We start from the raw sequence: 16,802 nt of genomic DNA on the forward strand, positions 1-16,802 counted from the left end.
ATATTTAAATATAATCTACTTCAGTGATTTCTAGAGCATCTGTCTTGTAATATCTGGCCATCAGCTTGGACTTATTCAGAAGCTGAATTTAAACTGTTTCCTGGGATAGTCTTCCAAGATTTTTAGGGGAGGGTAATGATAATTCAAACTTTAGAAGTCTCCTGGTAAGTAGCTTATAACTTCAATATAGCTGGCAATTTTACAGGTCAGATATCTGAGACTGAAAATGTTAACTAATTTTTCCAAGTTTAGTTACTGTTCCAGCTCCCAACCCTGTGCTTATTGCTTTAGGCCCCACAGTCTCTTTGCCCATAAGATGCTGTTTCTTCTTTGTATTGTTTCTGTTTGCCCAATTTCAGATCCAGGTAGCTATCAGTCTCCTTATCTAGATTTCAATAAGATTAAAGTTGTTACACCTTGTAATACTTTGTGTCTTACTTTTTTTTCAGTAGACTCTAAAGGTGGTACTTCCTGCTGTCATGTTCACCTGCAATGTGCTTCAGAGAAAACTGCAATTCCTTAAGACCTGACCCAAAGCTACCAATATCCAGTGGGGGCTTCTGTTTAAGACTCTCACTGACTTTAATTGGCTTTGGATCACAGCTCTGTAGCCAAAGAGGACTGTGAGTTTTTATATATATGATGGCAATATGTTATTGCCAGAACTTATAACAGTCTTCAAGTATGTAAAAAGTTGCTGTAAAAAAGAGGTTGATAAATTGTTCTCCTTAACCTTGAGGACAGGATAAGAAATATGGCTCAAATTACAGCAAGGGAGATTTAGGTCAACATAAGGAAAAACGTTCCCAACCGTAAGTGAAGTTAAGCACTGGAAGAAATTACCTAGGGAGGTTATGGAATCTCCATCACTGGAGATTTTAAAGAACAGGTTAGACAAACATCTGTCAGGAATGGTCTAGATAATACTTAGTTCTAACTCAGTGCAGGGGACTGGACTAGATGACCTACTGAGGTCCCCTTCCAGTCCTACATTTCTGATAATTATAGTTCAGAGCTGGCAAATACCATATTTATTTTGAAGAACCCAAGAAAAGTACAGTACAAGAGTGTTTTTGTGTAAGGTGGTTGAGAATGTGAATTTCTGTTCCTTATAATTCCCCAGGATATATTTTGTCCCTTAAGACTATGAGGTCATTCAGCTAGAAAGACAGTTAGGTAGAGGTACAATGTGTCTTTACAGCAGATATGCAAGGATGCATTTAGTCTAACAACTCTCACCCTTACTAGGTGTACAGAATAAGTTGCTATGCCTGTACTGGAGGCAGAACTTCTCTCTTTAGTATAATCTTTTATAGTGTGGAGATGGGATTTTCACAGATCTCTTATTAGTTGTGGGTGTAAGCTTGTTTACTTTGAAATTCTTTCTGATCTTTAAATGGTATTTCTCCAACTAAAACTCTGTTCTTACAGTATTCAAAGTGACAGATTGAGAGATTCACATGATTCTGGATATTTTATATCGTAAAATGTTACAATTTAAAAAAGACGTCAGTTCACAACTTCAGGTCCTTGCAGTTTGTGATTGTTAATATTTGAGATTGATTAATGTAAGAACTGGATTTAAACCATTTTGTTGAGCAAACTAGTAAATAGTGTTATATGTGGGACTGTTCTTTGTTAATACTTGGCCAGGTCAACCTGAGTCTGTGGAACCCAAGAAACTCTTTTTATTGTATTCTTGGTTTTTGTGTACCTAATTAGTATCTGGAAAGTATGAGTGTAAAAGTCCCTTCCTCCATTTATATCTGGGCCACAGGAGTATCAGCCCGAATTTGCTTTAGAAATACCTTTTTTTCTTGCTTTTGAAGTTGATTTGCATTTGTATATTGGTTGCCTTTCCTCATCCAGGCAAGCACAAATGTCCCCAGGCTGCATTTATACAAAGTTTAGAAATAAATTAATATAGTAATTAACATTAATTTCTTTAACTGCATCATATTTTCTGAATTTACTATGTAATGCCAACATGTTATAACATGTTGAAATCTGTTCAAGTCGTGAACTAATAAAAATGAAAAAAAAATTTTTTAATGTTTTCTTGGAAACTGAGATTAGTTTTTCAATTATTTCAAAATGCCAGTTTGGTCACAATTTGCAAAAGGCTTGAGAAAATGTGTATTTCATATATTCTAGTAAAACTTTTTTCCTTTAATTTTTGCCTATTTTGCTGATTGTTTGAGTTTAAGTGATCAAGAATGATTTTCCTATTCAGTAACATGCATACCATAGGTAGCACAGCCTGCTTGCTACATGTGTGGAGTACAAAGACACATAGAAAAGACATGAGCACTGTGGAATTTACTCATGCATTTATAAGAGTGTGTTATAAGAATTGTGTTTTGTTTTTATTGTGCTAAGAAAACATTTCTCCTAAATGCTTTGATGGGAAGCAGGATACGCATGTCCTGTAAGAAACAGTGTACATTATTAGCAACTATTTTATGTTAAATTCACAACTTCATGTGGAAATAACTCTTAGTGTTTGTTTGCAACAAAATATATCTGCTGGCAAAACTAGAGTTTCTCACCAATTTTCTGTCTACTATTTTGGGGTGCAAACTCGTGTGTGTAAATGTTAAAAACAATAATGTAAGATCAGATATACATTGAAAGTAATCTTATGAGTTTTTAAAAAACTATTAAATAACTGAAAATGAATTAATTTTTACATTAAAATAAGACATAGTTGTTTTACATATTTACATTTAAAGATTGAACTGATCTGGAGAAACTTGTACTGTAACCTAAGAGCTATTTTAATGGCTGCAATTAATGGAAAAATGTGTAGGACTTTAATGAAGATAAATATTTATTACAAATGTTTAAACCCTTGTGTGTTTTGTGAATTATTAGAAGTTATGTTTAACACATACTGTATCAGTGAGAGTTTAAAAAACAAAAACCCAAAACACTTGTAGCACTGCATTTTGCAGGGCTAAATTGCGCAAAATAAGAGTTTAAATGTAACTTTTTTTCCCCCCTGGAGCTCAAGCACTGAAAAGTTTTATATTTGATCACTTGAGATAGTGGGGTATGGTTTGGGGTGTTTTTTTTCAGTCAATGGGTCTGATCATCATCTGAACTGCTTTCAGGGAATATGAACCACCTCTGTACTCAGCCCAAAAAATCCCATCCTGATATTTGCTTCTGTAATGGCCTCCTCTGTACCACACTCCGTTAAGGTTAGAATGTGCGCAAGCATTGTACCACCAGCCTCCTTTGTGAAAATGGGCACAATTTCCTGTTGGGAGAGAATAAAATAAGTGAAACCTCAGCACTTCAGAGGGGAAATGATAGACTAGGGCTTCTCAAACTTTTTTATGCTATGGACTACATATTAACAGAGTGCTTGTCTTGCTTGCCACTTTGCCACCCATTAGGGATCAGATGGATCACTTCTCCTTCCACTTACAATTCTCTAAACTCTGTTGCAACTACAAACTGCAGTTCACAGAAGATTGCTAGTAATCTGAGGGGAGCTGGTTGGTCACATGGGGCTGGTTCTCTTCGATTTCAGCTGCTTAATTATATTGAAAGAAACTAAACATATTAAATACTTTATGTAAGCAATTGTTAAGAATATCTGCTTTAAACTGTTCAGAAGTACTTTGGCGGGAGCATTGTGACTTGTGCCTTAAGTTTCAATTTCAGTGATTTGTGGTGAAGTTTACCTTATGAATAGAGATGGTGGTCAGTCTTCTTTGAAGTTTTAAAAGTAACAATGTTAACAAAGTAATAATTGTTTTAAGTTGTCATTATTTTTAAGATGCTACCTACATTCAGGGCCAAAACTGGACATTGAGTGGTGCCATAACATGGTATGTTTTTCTATGGGTCATTTTCAGTTTTTAATCAATCAACAATTTTATATTTAGTATGAGTATATCATTAAAGGGGCATCATAGAAAAGAATCATATTTTGTCTGAAAATGTTGTTGTACTTGTTATAGATACAAGTAACATACAAGGCCCTGATCCCACAAAGACTTATTCATGTATTTAATTTTAATCACCTGTAAATAGTCCCATCAATGGAACTATTGAGTGATTCAAGTTAAGCACATGTATAAATCTCTGCAGGATTGGGGCATAACATTGCTATTAGTGAAACAGATGAGAGAAAATAGTATTCTCTATTTTTTCCGGTTTGTTTACTCTTTGTATATTGGTTTCACTGTTTCCCATATATAATAAGTTGGTTTCTCTCTTGCCAAAAGGACCCTTAAAATATAAGGGGACAGAACACTGTTTTAAGTGTTTTTAAAGGTATTTTTTAGAAGGACACAATGTTACATTAACTGAAATGGGAATTTCTTAACTGGTCAGTTTAAAAATACCTAAGTTAACAATGTCCCTTTGAGAAGTGCAAATAATGCTAACATCAAAAACTGCTATGGGACTCCCTAATCCACAGAAAAACAGCATTTTCCAGATTGCTAACCAAGAGTGCTTAAAGAGAGACAGTCAATTTGAAATCTAGTCTATTTTAAAAACACTAGTTAAGTAGTGTATCTCTGGCAATTTTTGAGTCTTTATAATTGCATTACAGCACGTAGCACAGTGAGGTTGTAATCTCTTTATTGAGGTATCTAGGCCCCACTTTAATGCAAATAATAATCCTATTTCAAAAGTTTTTTTCCTCTCCATTTCAGTGTAGGAAAACTCACAAAAAAAAGAGAACTGACTGTGCAGGAGACTCAATAAAGCTGACTTGCAAAATGTACAAAAAAAGAGAAATATTTCTTCTCTCTCCGTCTTTTGGTTGTAGCAATATTAGATGTTAACTGGTAATAAGTACTATAACATTTTCAGATAGAAGTGTCCCTGTAAGATAATGGCTATGTAAAAATGTGTTTATTGACATGCATAATAAAAAGGAAAGACTCTGATTTTCTCACATGCTGGTAAAAACCCAAGAAGTTTGCTCCTTTGCAGGATTGCACTGGCCTAATCACAACTAAAATCCCACTAATGCCTCAAAAGAAGGCTTAGATTGTAGTAGATATGGAAAGGCCTACTGCTAACCCTCTGGCTCAAGGTTCACCAAGAAAGACAAATGACATGATTTCTGAGAATAAGAGCAAAAGTCTTTATATGGAATAGAAGAAGCACATAGCTTATTCAGTCATTTTACCCCTACTGAAGTTGACTGAATTAAAATAACTAAGTCCCCAGTTGTGCAGCAGGCTCCATGCATGGGTCTGCCTACATGGAATAATTTACAGGATTGAAGTCTATGTTGGGATCATTTACAACTGAGTGGATTAACTGACTCATTGCCTATAAGAAAAATTCATCTTCATAAGAGTCTTTAAATTATTCTGGAGCACGAACTGTATTATTTCTTGAAACAGTTATATGCATAAGGTGACACTACCAATGGAATCTGTTGCATTGAGCAGCTTTTCCCTATGTATAACATTAAAATTCCCTTACCTGTGTATGTATCTCTATCTCTGTCCAGTGTTGTAAATTGTTTTCCATTGTGCCATATCATGGAATCCCCTGCATTTCCCTGGTAAGTTCCCAGACGCAGCCTATAGAATTCACTTTCAGGCTCCAGGCGAAAACTGCTGTATTCTGCATAGACTTTCTTATTACTCCAATCTTCTAGTTCAATCAGTAGCCTATAATTGTCCTGATTGGTAAGCATGTAAATATTTTCTAGTCCCAGCCAGTACTCTCCATCAACATTGCCAAATCCTTTCTGTACAAAGAAAACCAGAATATGAGATTAAATCTACTGGCTTTTCTGAATCTATTGAATGAAGACATTTACCAGTAGTAGTAGTATATCCCAGTAAAATATGTGTATCTGAACTACAAACGCTTAGCTTTTAAACTTCTGCTCACCCTTTCAATTAGTTCCTTGGGCTAGATTCTGTCACCTTTACTCAAGTAAGTAGTACTCCACTTCCATGAGTAGTCTCACTGATCTCAATGGGACTACTGGCAGTGTAATGTATTACTCAGCAAGAGTGAAGGTATCAGAATCTGATCCTTTGCACCTTTGATTCCCATGATGTGCTTTTTGGAACAGTATTTTCTGTGGCACAACAAATGTCCATTAAGATCGTATGAGTAACCCATTACATGAAGTACCTTGAGGCCCAAAAGATTATAGGTAAGTAAGCCAATAATCAAGATGCATAACTTTTTTGTACCTTTTACAAGGTAGAATGGTATTTCACTATATATGTAATTAGACAATCCATCTGTGTACTCTAGATTTCAGTTCTAGTAAATTCAATGAAGACTATTGGTCTTGAATCACAGACTGCTGGTATGATACCTTTTTGCTAATATTTGCAAGCCATTGTTTCCTTTCCCTAAGAAAATATCCACTTTAATATCAATGTATAAAGGATTGGAGTTGTAAAATAAAATACTCATTTTCTTTTAATGTCTGGTATTTAATAGGATTACAAATTCTTTTCTTCCATAAAACGCTCTAAGTGAGAGCTAGTTTGTGGGCCAGTTTTCCCAAAAAAGTTAAGCAACTGAAAAACCAATTGTGTACACTCCACTACAAAACTTCACTTTATACTGAAATGTTCAGAGTTGTACTCTTTGAGGCTATTGAAGGTACATTACTTATTCAGATGTTTGTAAAAGAAGTTTGGTTTTGTGCTTTATTATTTTAATATCCTTTTTCCTTTTATAAAAGAGGGGATAAATTAAAAACCATTTGTTATTTTGTCATCGAGGATACAGCTTTAACAGTCAGATTCCAAGAAATTCAACCGGTTAAACTTCTCATGTAACTTTAATTCACTTCCACTGCACATTTAAGAGGTAAAATTTACAAACATATGACCAGGCATATATGATGATGCCAGTTCACAGACAAGACATTAGTCTTCGTGGATTAGCTCCCTTTTAGCTTTACTTTTCCTGTTTTTATTTGCCTGTTTTTGATAATTCTTAGTTCTGAGGTAACTAACTATTTTACTTCTGATTCTTTTCAATTGTTAATCTTGCAGCAAATTAACTGCAGTGGAGAAGAATTGCATTGAAAAATGTCATCTTGTGAATACTGATACCAGATTCTAGTGGTTACTGTGCCTACCAAAATGAAGCTGTTACTTTTCTGAATTCTAAAACTTACCTGTAACTGTCCCATTCCTGAAGAAATTGACAGATCCATCTGTTCCTTTTCTGAATAACTGCCCAGCCTCCAGGGTCCAGGACTGTTCTCACACCATAACTGTACTGGTTCATTGCTGTTTTCAGGTTTGATCATATAAATTCCACTGTTGGAATGCCCAGCTTCTTTGGCTTGTTGACCAGTCCTTGAAAGGACCTGTTTGAAAAGAACTGCCTTAAGCTCAAGCTTATTTTTAAAAATGTACACGTGGGACACAAGTTACATATAACATGTAGTTAGTAGTGTAGTGTGACAAAGTTCCTCCTCTACCTTGGTGGGTCCTGCACTTATTAGCAGATTTGCTCACCTCAGTGATCTCCCCCAGTCTGGATCAACTCCTCCTGTGTCTGATCAGGAGTTGGGAGGTTTGGGGGGAACCTGGGCCCGCTCTCTACTCCGAGTTCCAGCCCAGGGCCCTATGGATTTGCAGCTGTCTATAGTGCCTCTTGTAACAGCTGTGTGACAGCTACAACTCCCCAGGCTACTTCCCCAAGGCCTCCTTCAAACACCTTCTTTATCCTCACCACAGGACCTTCCTCCTGGTGTCTGATAACGCTTGTACTCCTTAGTCCTCTAGCAGCACACCCTCTCAGTCTCAGCTCCTTGTGCCTCTTGCGCCCAGCTCCTCACATGCACTTTCTTTCCTCTGGCTCTTCCCCATCTGACTGGAGAGCGCTCCTTTTTAAACCCAGGTGCCCTGATTAGCCTGCCTTGATTGGCTGCAGGTGTTCTAATCAGCCTGTCTGCCTTAATTGGTTCTAGCAAGTTCCTGACTACTCTAGTGCAGACCCTGCTCTGGTCACTCAGGGAACAGAAAACTACTCACCCAGTGACCTGTATATTTGCCCTCTACCAGACTCCTGCACCCCACTGGCCTGGGTCTGTCACAGTATGTACAAAAAGACTTTATTGCAATACAAGACTTTATCTTAAAGGTGGTAAATATCTGAGAGCCCATTTTATTCTTACTGTTTCCTGCTAGAAAATATTTACTTTCTCATTTTAACTGCAAATTTAAAACTTCCATGGTAAACACTGCAAAACATCCTTTCCAGTTTATGGTTAATTTTATAAATTTTGCCTATTTTCCCCCACCAACCTTACAAATAGATAACTTTTGTTAAACAGATGGTGCATATTTTGACTCTTTGACCCTGTTATTTTGGTAACTTTTTTCTTTATTGTGTATCACAAATTACACCCCGATACTAGATAGGCAAATAATGCAACTTGCATTTTGTGACTACTTTATCCTGTATAGCCTTACCAGATGTTGGATGCTGGCTTACTTCTTCCCTATAATGCATACATTTGAAATGATCATAAAGTAAAAAGTAAACTAGAATGCATGAATAGCAGCAGAACTAGAATTTAATTAGAAAACTTTTGTCAAATTCTGCAAACCCTCTGACAGGAACCTTTATAAATCTAATGATTTTTATACTTCCATTTCTTGACAGTTATGATTATATGTGCATGGCTGTTAGCCGGGATAGCATGCAAGCAGTGGACCGGATATTTTTGAGCAGATAATAGTGTTCATTTATTGAGTTTCAAACCTACAGTTATGTAGAAATGCAGCTGCTGACTGTAGTTCTTGAAAGTTCTCTTCAGGCTCTGAGTACACCTCTACCCCAATGTAACCCAGTCCTCCGGAGCCAAAAAATCTTACCGTGCTATAGGTGAGACCTTGTTATATTGAACTTGCTTTGGCCTCCCTGCTCCTTCTCTCTTGACTGCCCCCTCAAGAGACCCCTGTTCCTAATCACCCCCAGGACCCACCCCTATCCAGCCCCCCTGCTCCCTTGTCCCTGACTGCCCCAACCCCTATCTACAACCCCCCACCCCCTGACAGGCCACTCTCTGGCAGCGGAAGGAAGCAGAGCAGAGCAGCACAGCCCCAGCCCGCTCACCTCCGCCAGCTCCCAGCCACGGCGCTCTGCTTCCTGCCAATGAGTGAGTGTGGGGAGGTGGGCAAAGGATGCAACCCTGTATTCACCCTGCATCGGGAAGTGGAGTGCCCTGGCCCCCAGCCGTGTCGCTGGGGTGGGGGGGTTGGGGAGAGGTCCTGCATCATGGCAACAGCGGAAGCAGAGCAGCCTGCCCAGCCCTGCTCCATACCACCAGCTCCCAGCCGTGGTGCTCCACTTCCTGCTGCAGGTGAGTGCAGGGTGCATCCGTTCCCCAACCTCCCCGCACTCACTGATGGCAGGAAGCAGAGCGCTGCAGCTGGAAGCTGATGTGCTGATCCGCTGGAGCGCTGCTTTACCATGTTGTATGTGAATCAATATTATATCGGGGTAGTGGTGTACTATATTTACAAAGCATGCTCTCCATTTCTGAAAGGTGATCTATGAATGTTCAGTAGGAAACACTGTCAGCTTACATTTTGGAGATTCTTGCTATGTTGATGTGTCCCTCTTAAAAGATTTAGAAATCCAACTACAATACCCGCACGAGGAAATAAGGAAACAGATCAACAGAGCCAGACGTGTACCCAGAAGCCTTCTACTGCAAGACAAACCCAAGAAAGAAACCAACAGGACTCCACTGGCCATCACATACAGTCCCCAGCTAAAACCCCTCCAACGTATCATCAAGGATCTACAACCCATCCTGGACAATGATCCCACACTTTCACAGGCCTTGGGTGGCAGGCCAGTCCTTGCCCACAGACAACCTGCCAACCTGAAACATATTCTCACCAGTAACTGCACACCGCACCATAATAACTCTAGCTCAGGAACCAATCCATGCAACAAACCTCGATGCCAACTCTGCCCACATATCTACACCAGCGACACCATCACAGGACCTAACCAGATCAGCCACACCATTACTGGTTCATTCACCTGCACATCCACCAATGTAATATACGCCATCATATGCCAGCAATGCCCTTCTGCTATGTACATCTGCCAAACTGGACAGTCTCTACGGAAAAGGATAAATGGACACAAATCAGACATTAGGAATGGCAATATACAAAAACCTGTAGGAGAGCACTTCAACCTCCCTGGCCACACTATAGCAGACCTTAAGGTGGCCATCCTACAGCAAAAAAACTTCAGGACCAGACTTCAAAGAGAAACTGCTGAGCTTCAGTTCATCTGCAAATTTGACACCATCAGCTCAGGATTGAACAAAGACTGTGAATGGCTTGCCAACTACAGAACCAGTTTCTCCTCTCTTGGTTTTCACACCTCAACTGCTAGAACAGGGCCTCATCCTCCCTGATTGAACTGACCTCGTTATCTCTAGCTTGCTTGCTAGCATGTATATACCTGCCCCTGAAAATTTCCACCGCATGCATCTGAGGAAGTGGGTATTCACCCACGAAAGCTCATGCTCCAAAACGTCTGTTAGTCTATAAGGTGCCACAGGATTCTTTGCTGCTTTTACAGATCCAGACTAACACGGCTACCCCTCTGATATCAGAAATCCAACTATAATTTTTACCTCCACTACATCCTTCCCTCACGAAAAAATTAATGCTGTTACTACATCACTATTTATATTGATTTTGGACTGGTTTTAGACCATCTTTTAGTCAGCTTTTTCATAACAAACTGGATAAGTTCTGATAATGGCTAGCTAGTGATGAATCACTTAAATTCAACTGATTTGAAAAATCAGTATACTTAAGTCGATATAAAGGTTTGGTTACTTTTTTGTTGTGTTTATAGTATAATATAAACATATCAATAAATTGTGCAGTTGTCTCCATATAAGTTTATGCTACATCTAAAGTAACCATTACTGAGTTACAATTCTGATACTGATTTGAAACAATAAACCTAACCTGCCCAATTAACAATTTAAACAAATACCAATATAAGGATTAGCATTTAAAAAAAAAAATTAAGTGTTTTTTTCAGTTCTCTTCAGTTACTAAGATGGTGGACTAGGTACAACTGTCTTAATTTGATCTCTGCTCTATTTTAGAACAAAAAGATGGATGTGCAATGACTGTCCTTTGGTAACCCACCTGCTAAATTCAGGGAGTATATTCCATGTGTGCGGGCAGTCTGGAAAGAAGCACAGTGAAGTTTGTTGATGGAATCCCTTTAATGTTCTTGATTAGTGAAAACCATTTTCACCCCTAACTCCATCATAATGGAGGTTTTTTTATCTGTTTTTTTTAAAGACTTGTGAGTAGTAGTCTGATATTAGATGTGTAATCAACCAGGATATCCATAGAACCAGTCCACAGCTGTTACAAGTTGATATAAAGCTTGAATCACCATAAAGCTTGAAGTTCTGGGTACATAGAACCATGACTTATTTATTACAGGCCTCTCAGAGATTTCATTCTTTATTAAGTATCAGAGGGGTAGCTGTGTTAGTCTGGATCTGTAAAAGCAGCAAGGAGTCCTATGACATCTTATAGACTAACAGAAGCTTTGGAACATCCGACGAAGTGGGTATTCACCCACGAAAGCTCATGCTCCAAAACTTCTGTTAGTCTGTAAGGTGCTACAGGACTCATTCTTTATTAGCAAGTCATTGGGGCCTGTACTTCTCCAGAATCATGCATTTTAGGAGTCCTGGTTATTAAAGGCTTACCCAGTTATACTTGTAACTATCTTAAGTCATGACTTAAGGGTTCAGAGGAGTTTAATAACTTGGTAACTGTTCAGAGTGCTTAGAAACACCACTGGAATATAGGTGACAATCCTGACTGAGCCCTTTGGCAAATGTTGATGGCACTAACAACTACAAGAAGTGCTGCGTGAATTGAGTCATGAGTTCTATAAATTGTTTTGGTTTACTATCAATGTTTGTAACTGACTGGACCTTTTGTCCAAGTTAGTGATGCATATAGACACCAGGTCGTGGCACAGTAAAGGACTTGTACTATTAAGAAGCCCCATTGGCATATCGGCAGCACTTTTAGTTGCTGATTATCCATATTTACTAGTCAGAAACAGTGCCAGTGTACTGGCAACATTAAGAAGTTTGCAAGGCACATAGCAACAATGTGTCTAGCTAATTAATGGCACTTTAAGGAATTTTTACTTTAAAATCTGAAAACCCAAGTTTATAAAACTGGGTCTATCAGAATTCTCAGAGACCTAGGTAAGTAAACTAGATTTTGAAGTGTAAAGACTGGATTGTTTTTTGAACAAAAAATGGTGCTTACGTGTAAGAGAAGTGTTAATTCCAGTATCTGAAAGATGGCTTGTTTAGGATTTTCTTGAAACCTCCTCAGATTCACCCTTCCCAGTTTTAATACTCATGAGAAATTAAAAAATGAGTTTTGGAAAGCTGGATGGGTGAAAAATAGGGTTGTTAATAGAAACAAAATTATTGCTACTTCCTTCCCAACATATCCAAAGCTGTCCCTAACTTTCAATCATTACTTCCAACCTTTGGCCAGGCCTTGATAATTTCCCATTTTGAGTACTGTAGCTTTCTTTGCTTGCCTTCAACACCCACTTCATCCCATCCAGTGTACCCAAAATGCTGCTGCCAAAGTCATTTTCCTTGCTTGCTGCTTTGACCACATCTGCCACATTTGAATCATTTTGTTTGCTCTATATACCGTCCCTTGCCTGTTTTAATTTTCTCCATTCTTTTGTATTTTGTCTGAAGGTGTCCACTTGGAGTGAAAGTTCCCCAGGGCATGGGGAGCTTTCTGTAAATTGCCTAGCACAATTTGATGCTGTATTAAAAAAACAGTGTGGCTCCATAATAAATGTTGTTCTAATACAAATTCTTGATTATTAAAGATGTGAAAGCAGAAAAATAGCAGAACTTTATAATGTAGATTGAAATATTGAGAACAATTGAACTGTCAGGCTGGAAGGAGGTTACTAGTGGAGTTCCTCAGGGATCGGTTTTGGGACCAATCTTATTTAATCTTTTTATTACTGACCTTGGCACAAAAAGTGGGAATGTGCTAATAAAGTTTGCGGATGACACACAGCTGGGAGGTATTGCTAACACAGAGAAGGACCGGGATGTCATACAGGAAGATCTGGATGACCTTGTAAACTGGAGTAATGATGATAGGATGAAATTTAATAGAGAAGTGCGAGGTCATGCATTTAGGGATTAATAACAAGACTTTTGGTTATAAATTGGGGATATATCAGTTGGAAGTAACGGAGGAAGAGAAGGACCTCAGAGTATTGGTTGATCACAGGATGACTATGAGCCACCGATGTGAAATGGCCGTTAAAAAAGCTAATGCAGTTTTGGGATGCATCAGGCAACGTATTTCCAGTAAAGATAAGGAGGTGTTAGTACCATTATACAAGGCACTGGTGAGACTTCATCTGGAATATTGTGTGCAGTTCTGGTGTCCCATGTTTAAGAAGGATGAATTCAAACTGGAACAGATACAGAGAAGGGCTACTAGGATGATCCAAAGAATGGAAAACATGTCTTATGAAAGGAGACTCGAAGAGCTTGGCTTGTTTAGCCTAACCAAAAGAGGGCTGAGGGGAGATATGATTGCTCTTTATAAATATATCAGAGGGATAAATATCAGGGAGGGAGAGGAATTATTTAAGCTTAATACCAGTGTGGACACAAGAACAAATGGAAATGAGCTAGACACTAGGAAGCTTAGACTTGAAATTAGATGAAGGTTTCTAACCATTAGAGGAGTGAAGTTCTGGAACAGCCTTCCAAGGGGAGTAATGAGGGCAAAAGACATATCTGGCTTCAAGACTAAGCTTGATAAGTTTATGGAGGGGATGGTATGATGGGATAGCCTAACTTTGGCAATTAATTGATCTTTGATTATTAGCAGGTAAATATGCCCAATGGTTTATGATGGGATGTTAGATGGGGTGGTATCTGAGTTACTACAAAGAATTCTTTCCTGGGTACTGGCTGGTGAGTCTTGCCCACATGCTCGCCATATTTGGGGTCTGGAAGGAATTTTCCTCCAGGGCAGATTGGCAGAGGAGGTTTTCAGCCTTCCTCTGCAGCGTGGGGCATGGGTCATTTGCTGGAGGATTCTCTGCACCCTGAGGTCTTCAAACCATGATTTGAGGACTTCAGTAACTCAGACATAGGTTAGGGGTTTGTTACAGGAGTGGGTGGGTGAGATTGTTTGGCCTGCATTGTGCAGGAGGTCAGACTAGATGATCATAATGGTCCCTTCTGACCTTAAAGTCTGTGAGTCTGAGATCTTCTACTATGGCTGTAATACTATGTTCTGTGCAGAGGAAAGGAATCTAGGACTCTTATTTCCAGGACCATTAGAGACCAAAGCAGATGGTAGTGCTGTTTTGACTTGCTGCTAAGCAATGGAAGGTGTCAATAGTCTGTTTACATAATAGCTTTTGACCATTGCTAAAATTCAGCTGGCATTAGTCTCACAGGATGCAATTTGTCTAAATTTTGATCCTTAGAATTGTAGACACTGCTGATATAAAATGTTGAAGTGGTAGAAGAGGTTTCAAAGTTATATTTTAGAATGAAGGAGTGAATAAATCCAACAAATCCTTTAGCTTTGATTAATTATCTTACATCACTTTCTTGGGACAAATAAATCCTTTGATATATCATGGTATAGGAACTATGATACATTTTTTGTAGTTGTTCATTGGAAATACTGAGATTTGTGACTTGATAAAATAGTTTGCGCTGTGTTGAAGTAAAGAGGTGTTGTTTTTATGCTAATGAAAGGAATAACGTATCAAATACACAGTGTCCCTATTAGGACTGTATGGTCATCCTTGAAGTCTTGTTGGGATAATGATAGTGCCTGAACATAATTTATATCTTCCTTCTTTGACAGATTTTTCTCTCTCCACCAAATTCGGTCCAGTTACTAAAGTTAGATGCTGGTGTAACTGAGAACATGGTATGGCCTCTTGTGTCTCACAGGCCTGGTCTACACTACACGTTTAAACCGATTTTAGCAGCGTTAAACCGATTTAACACTATACCCATCCACACTACGAGGCTCTTTATATCGATATAAAGGGCTCTTTAAATCGGTTTCTGTACTCCTCCCCAACGAGAGGAGTAGCGCAAAAATCGGTATTACCATATCGGATTAGGGTTAGTGTGGCTGCAAATTGACGGTATTGGCCTCTGGGCAGTATCCCACAGTGCACCACTGTGACCGCTCTGGACAGCAATCTGAACTCTGATGCAGTGGCCAGGTAAACAGGAAAAGCCCCGCGAACTTTTGAATTTCATTTCCTGTTTACCCAGCGTGGAGCTCTGATCAGCACGAGTGGCGATGCAGTCCCAAATCCAAAAAGAGCTCCAGCATGGACTGCATGGGAGATACTAGATCTGATTGTTGTATAGGGAGACAAATCTGTTCTATCAGAGCTCCGTTACAGAAGATGAAATGCCAGAGTGTTTGAAAATAATCTCCAGGCTACACAATGCTGCGTGACAAGCGTAATGGAAAGCCAAAGAATCAAATGGACGGGCATGGAGGGAGGGAGGGGATACTGAGGACTTCAGCTATCCCACAGTCCACAGCAGTCTCCGAAAAGTATTTGCATTCTTGGCTGAGCTCCCAATGCCTGTAGGTTCAAACACATTATCCGGCGTGGTTCAGGGTATAGCTCGTCAAAGTACCCCCACACACACATGAAAGAAAAGGGAAAAAAATCATTTCTTGACTTTTTTTAATGTCACCCTATGTGTACTGAATGCTGCTGGTAGACGCAATGCTGCGGCAGTAAAGAGCAGTATCCACTCCTTTTCCCTCCCCGGTGGCAGACGGTACAATATGCTTGATAACTGCTGAATACCCCTGGCTGGCCTCAGATGAGGCCCGCTGGGGGGGGTTGGGCGCCTGGGTAAAAATAGGAGTGATTCCTGGTCATTCCCAGTAGATGGTACAGAACGGCTGGTAACTGTCTTCATCATAGCAACGAGGGGCTGAGCTTCAATCAGCCCCCTCCCTTTCATGTGTAAAAAAAAAAAGATGATGTCCTGCCTGGACTGTCATAGCAGCGGGATGCTGGGCTCCTCTCCCCCACACCGCTTAATGTTCTCCCTGGACTATCATAGCAGCTGGAGGCTGCCTCCCCCTCATTTTATCTCACTAACAAGTCACTGTTTCTTATTCCTGCATTCTTTATAACTTCATGACACAAACGGGGGGGACACTGCCACGGTAGCCCAGGAAGGTTGGGGGGGAGGGAAGCAACGGATGGGGTTGTTGCAGGGGCAATCCCCGGAAATGGCATGCAGGTCATCATTTCTGCGGGATCTGATATGGAGCAGCTGTGCTCTCTGGTTCTCTGATACGCTGGTTCTCTAGTACACTTGCCCCATATTCTAGGCAGGACTGACTCTTATTTTTAGATACTATAAAGGAGGGATTGACTCAGGGAGTCATTCCCATTTTTGCCTTTGCGCCTCCAGCCGACCTCAGCCAGGGGCACTCATGATAGCAGCAGACGGTACAGAATGACAGATAGCTGTCCTCTCATTGACAATTTACAATGGCAGCAGACGGTACAGAACGACTGATAACCGTCTCTGCTATCATGCAAAAGCAAATGAATGCTGCTGTGTAGCGCTGCAGTATCGCCTCTGTCAGCGACATCCAGTACACATACAGTGACAGTTAAAAAAAAAAAAAAAAAAAAAAAAAAGCAAAGCTGAACAGGCTCCATGGTTACTGTGTTATGGCGTCTGCCAGGGC

The 16,802-nt window shown here is 39.6% G+C and overlaps 2 protein-coding genes across 7 annotated transcripts in view; one reads left to right on the forward strand and one right to left on the reverse strand.

Moving 5' to 3' along the window:
• The window catches only part of RALGPS2 (Ral GEF with PH domain and SH3 binding motif 2), a 281,794-nt gene that overhangs the window by 148,399 nt on the left and 116,593 nt on the right, over window positions 1-16,802 (forward strand). The gene's annotated exons all lie outside the window — the stretch shown is intronic.
• The window catches only part of ANGPTL1 (angiopoietin like 1), a 44,436-nt gene continuing 28,566 nt past the window's right edge, over window positions 933-16,802 (reverse strand). The window contains 5 exon segments of the mRNA XM_030571860.1: window positions 933-3,262; window positions 5,458-5,730; window positions 7,131-7,209; window positions 7,211-7,306; window positions 7,308-7,324. Coding sequence (XP_030427720.1) covers window positions 3,075-3,262; window positions 5,458-5,730; window positions 7,131-7,209; window positions 7,211-7,306; window positions 7,308-7,324 — 653 coding nt within the window. The 3' untranslated portion in view covers window positions 933-3,074.

Source organism: Gopherus evgoodei, chromosome 8, assembly GCF_007399415.2.
Source record: "Gopherus evgoodei ecotype Sinaloan lineage chromosome 8, rGopEvg1_v1.p, whole genome shotgun sequence".
NCBI lineage: Eukaryota > Metazoa > Chordata > Testudines > Testudinidae > Gopherus > Gopherus evgoodei.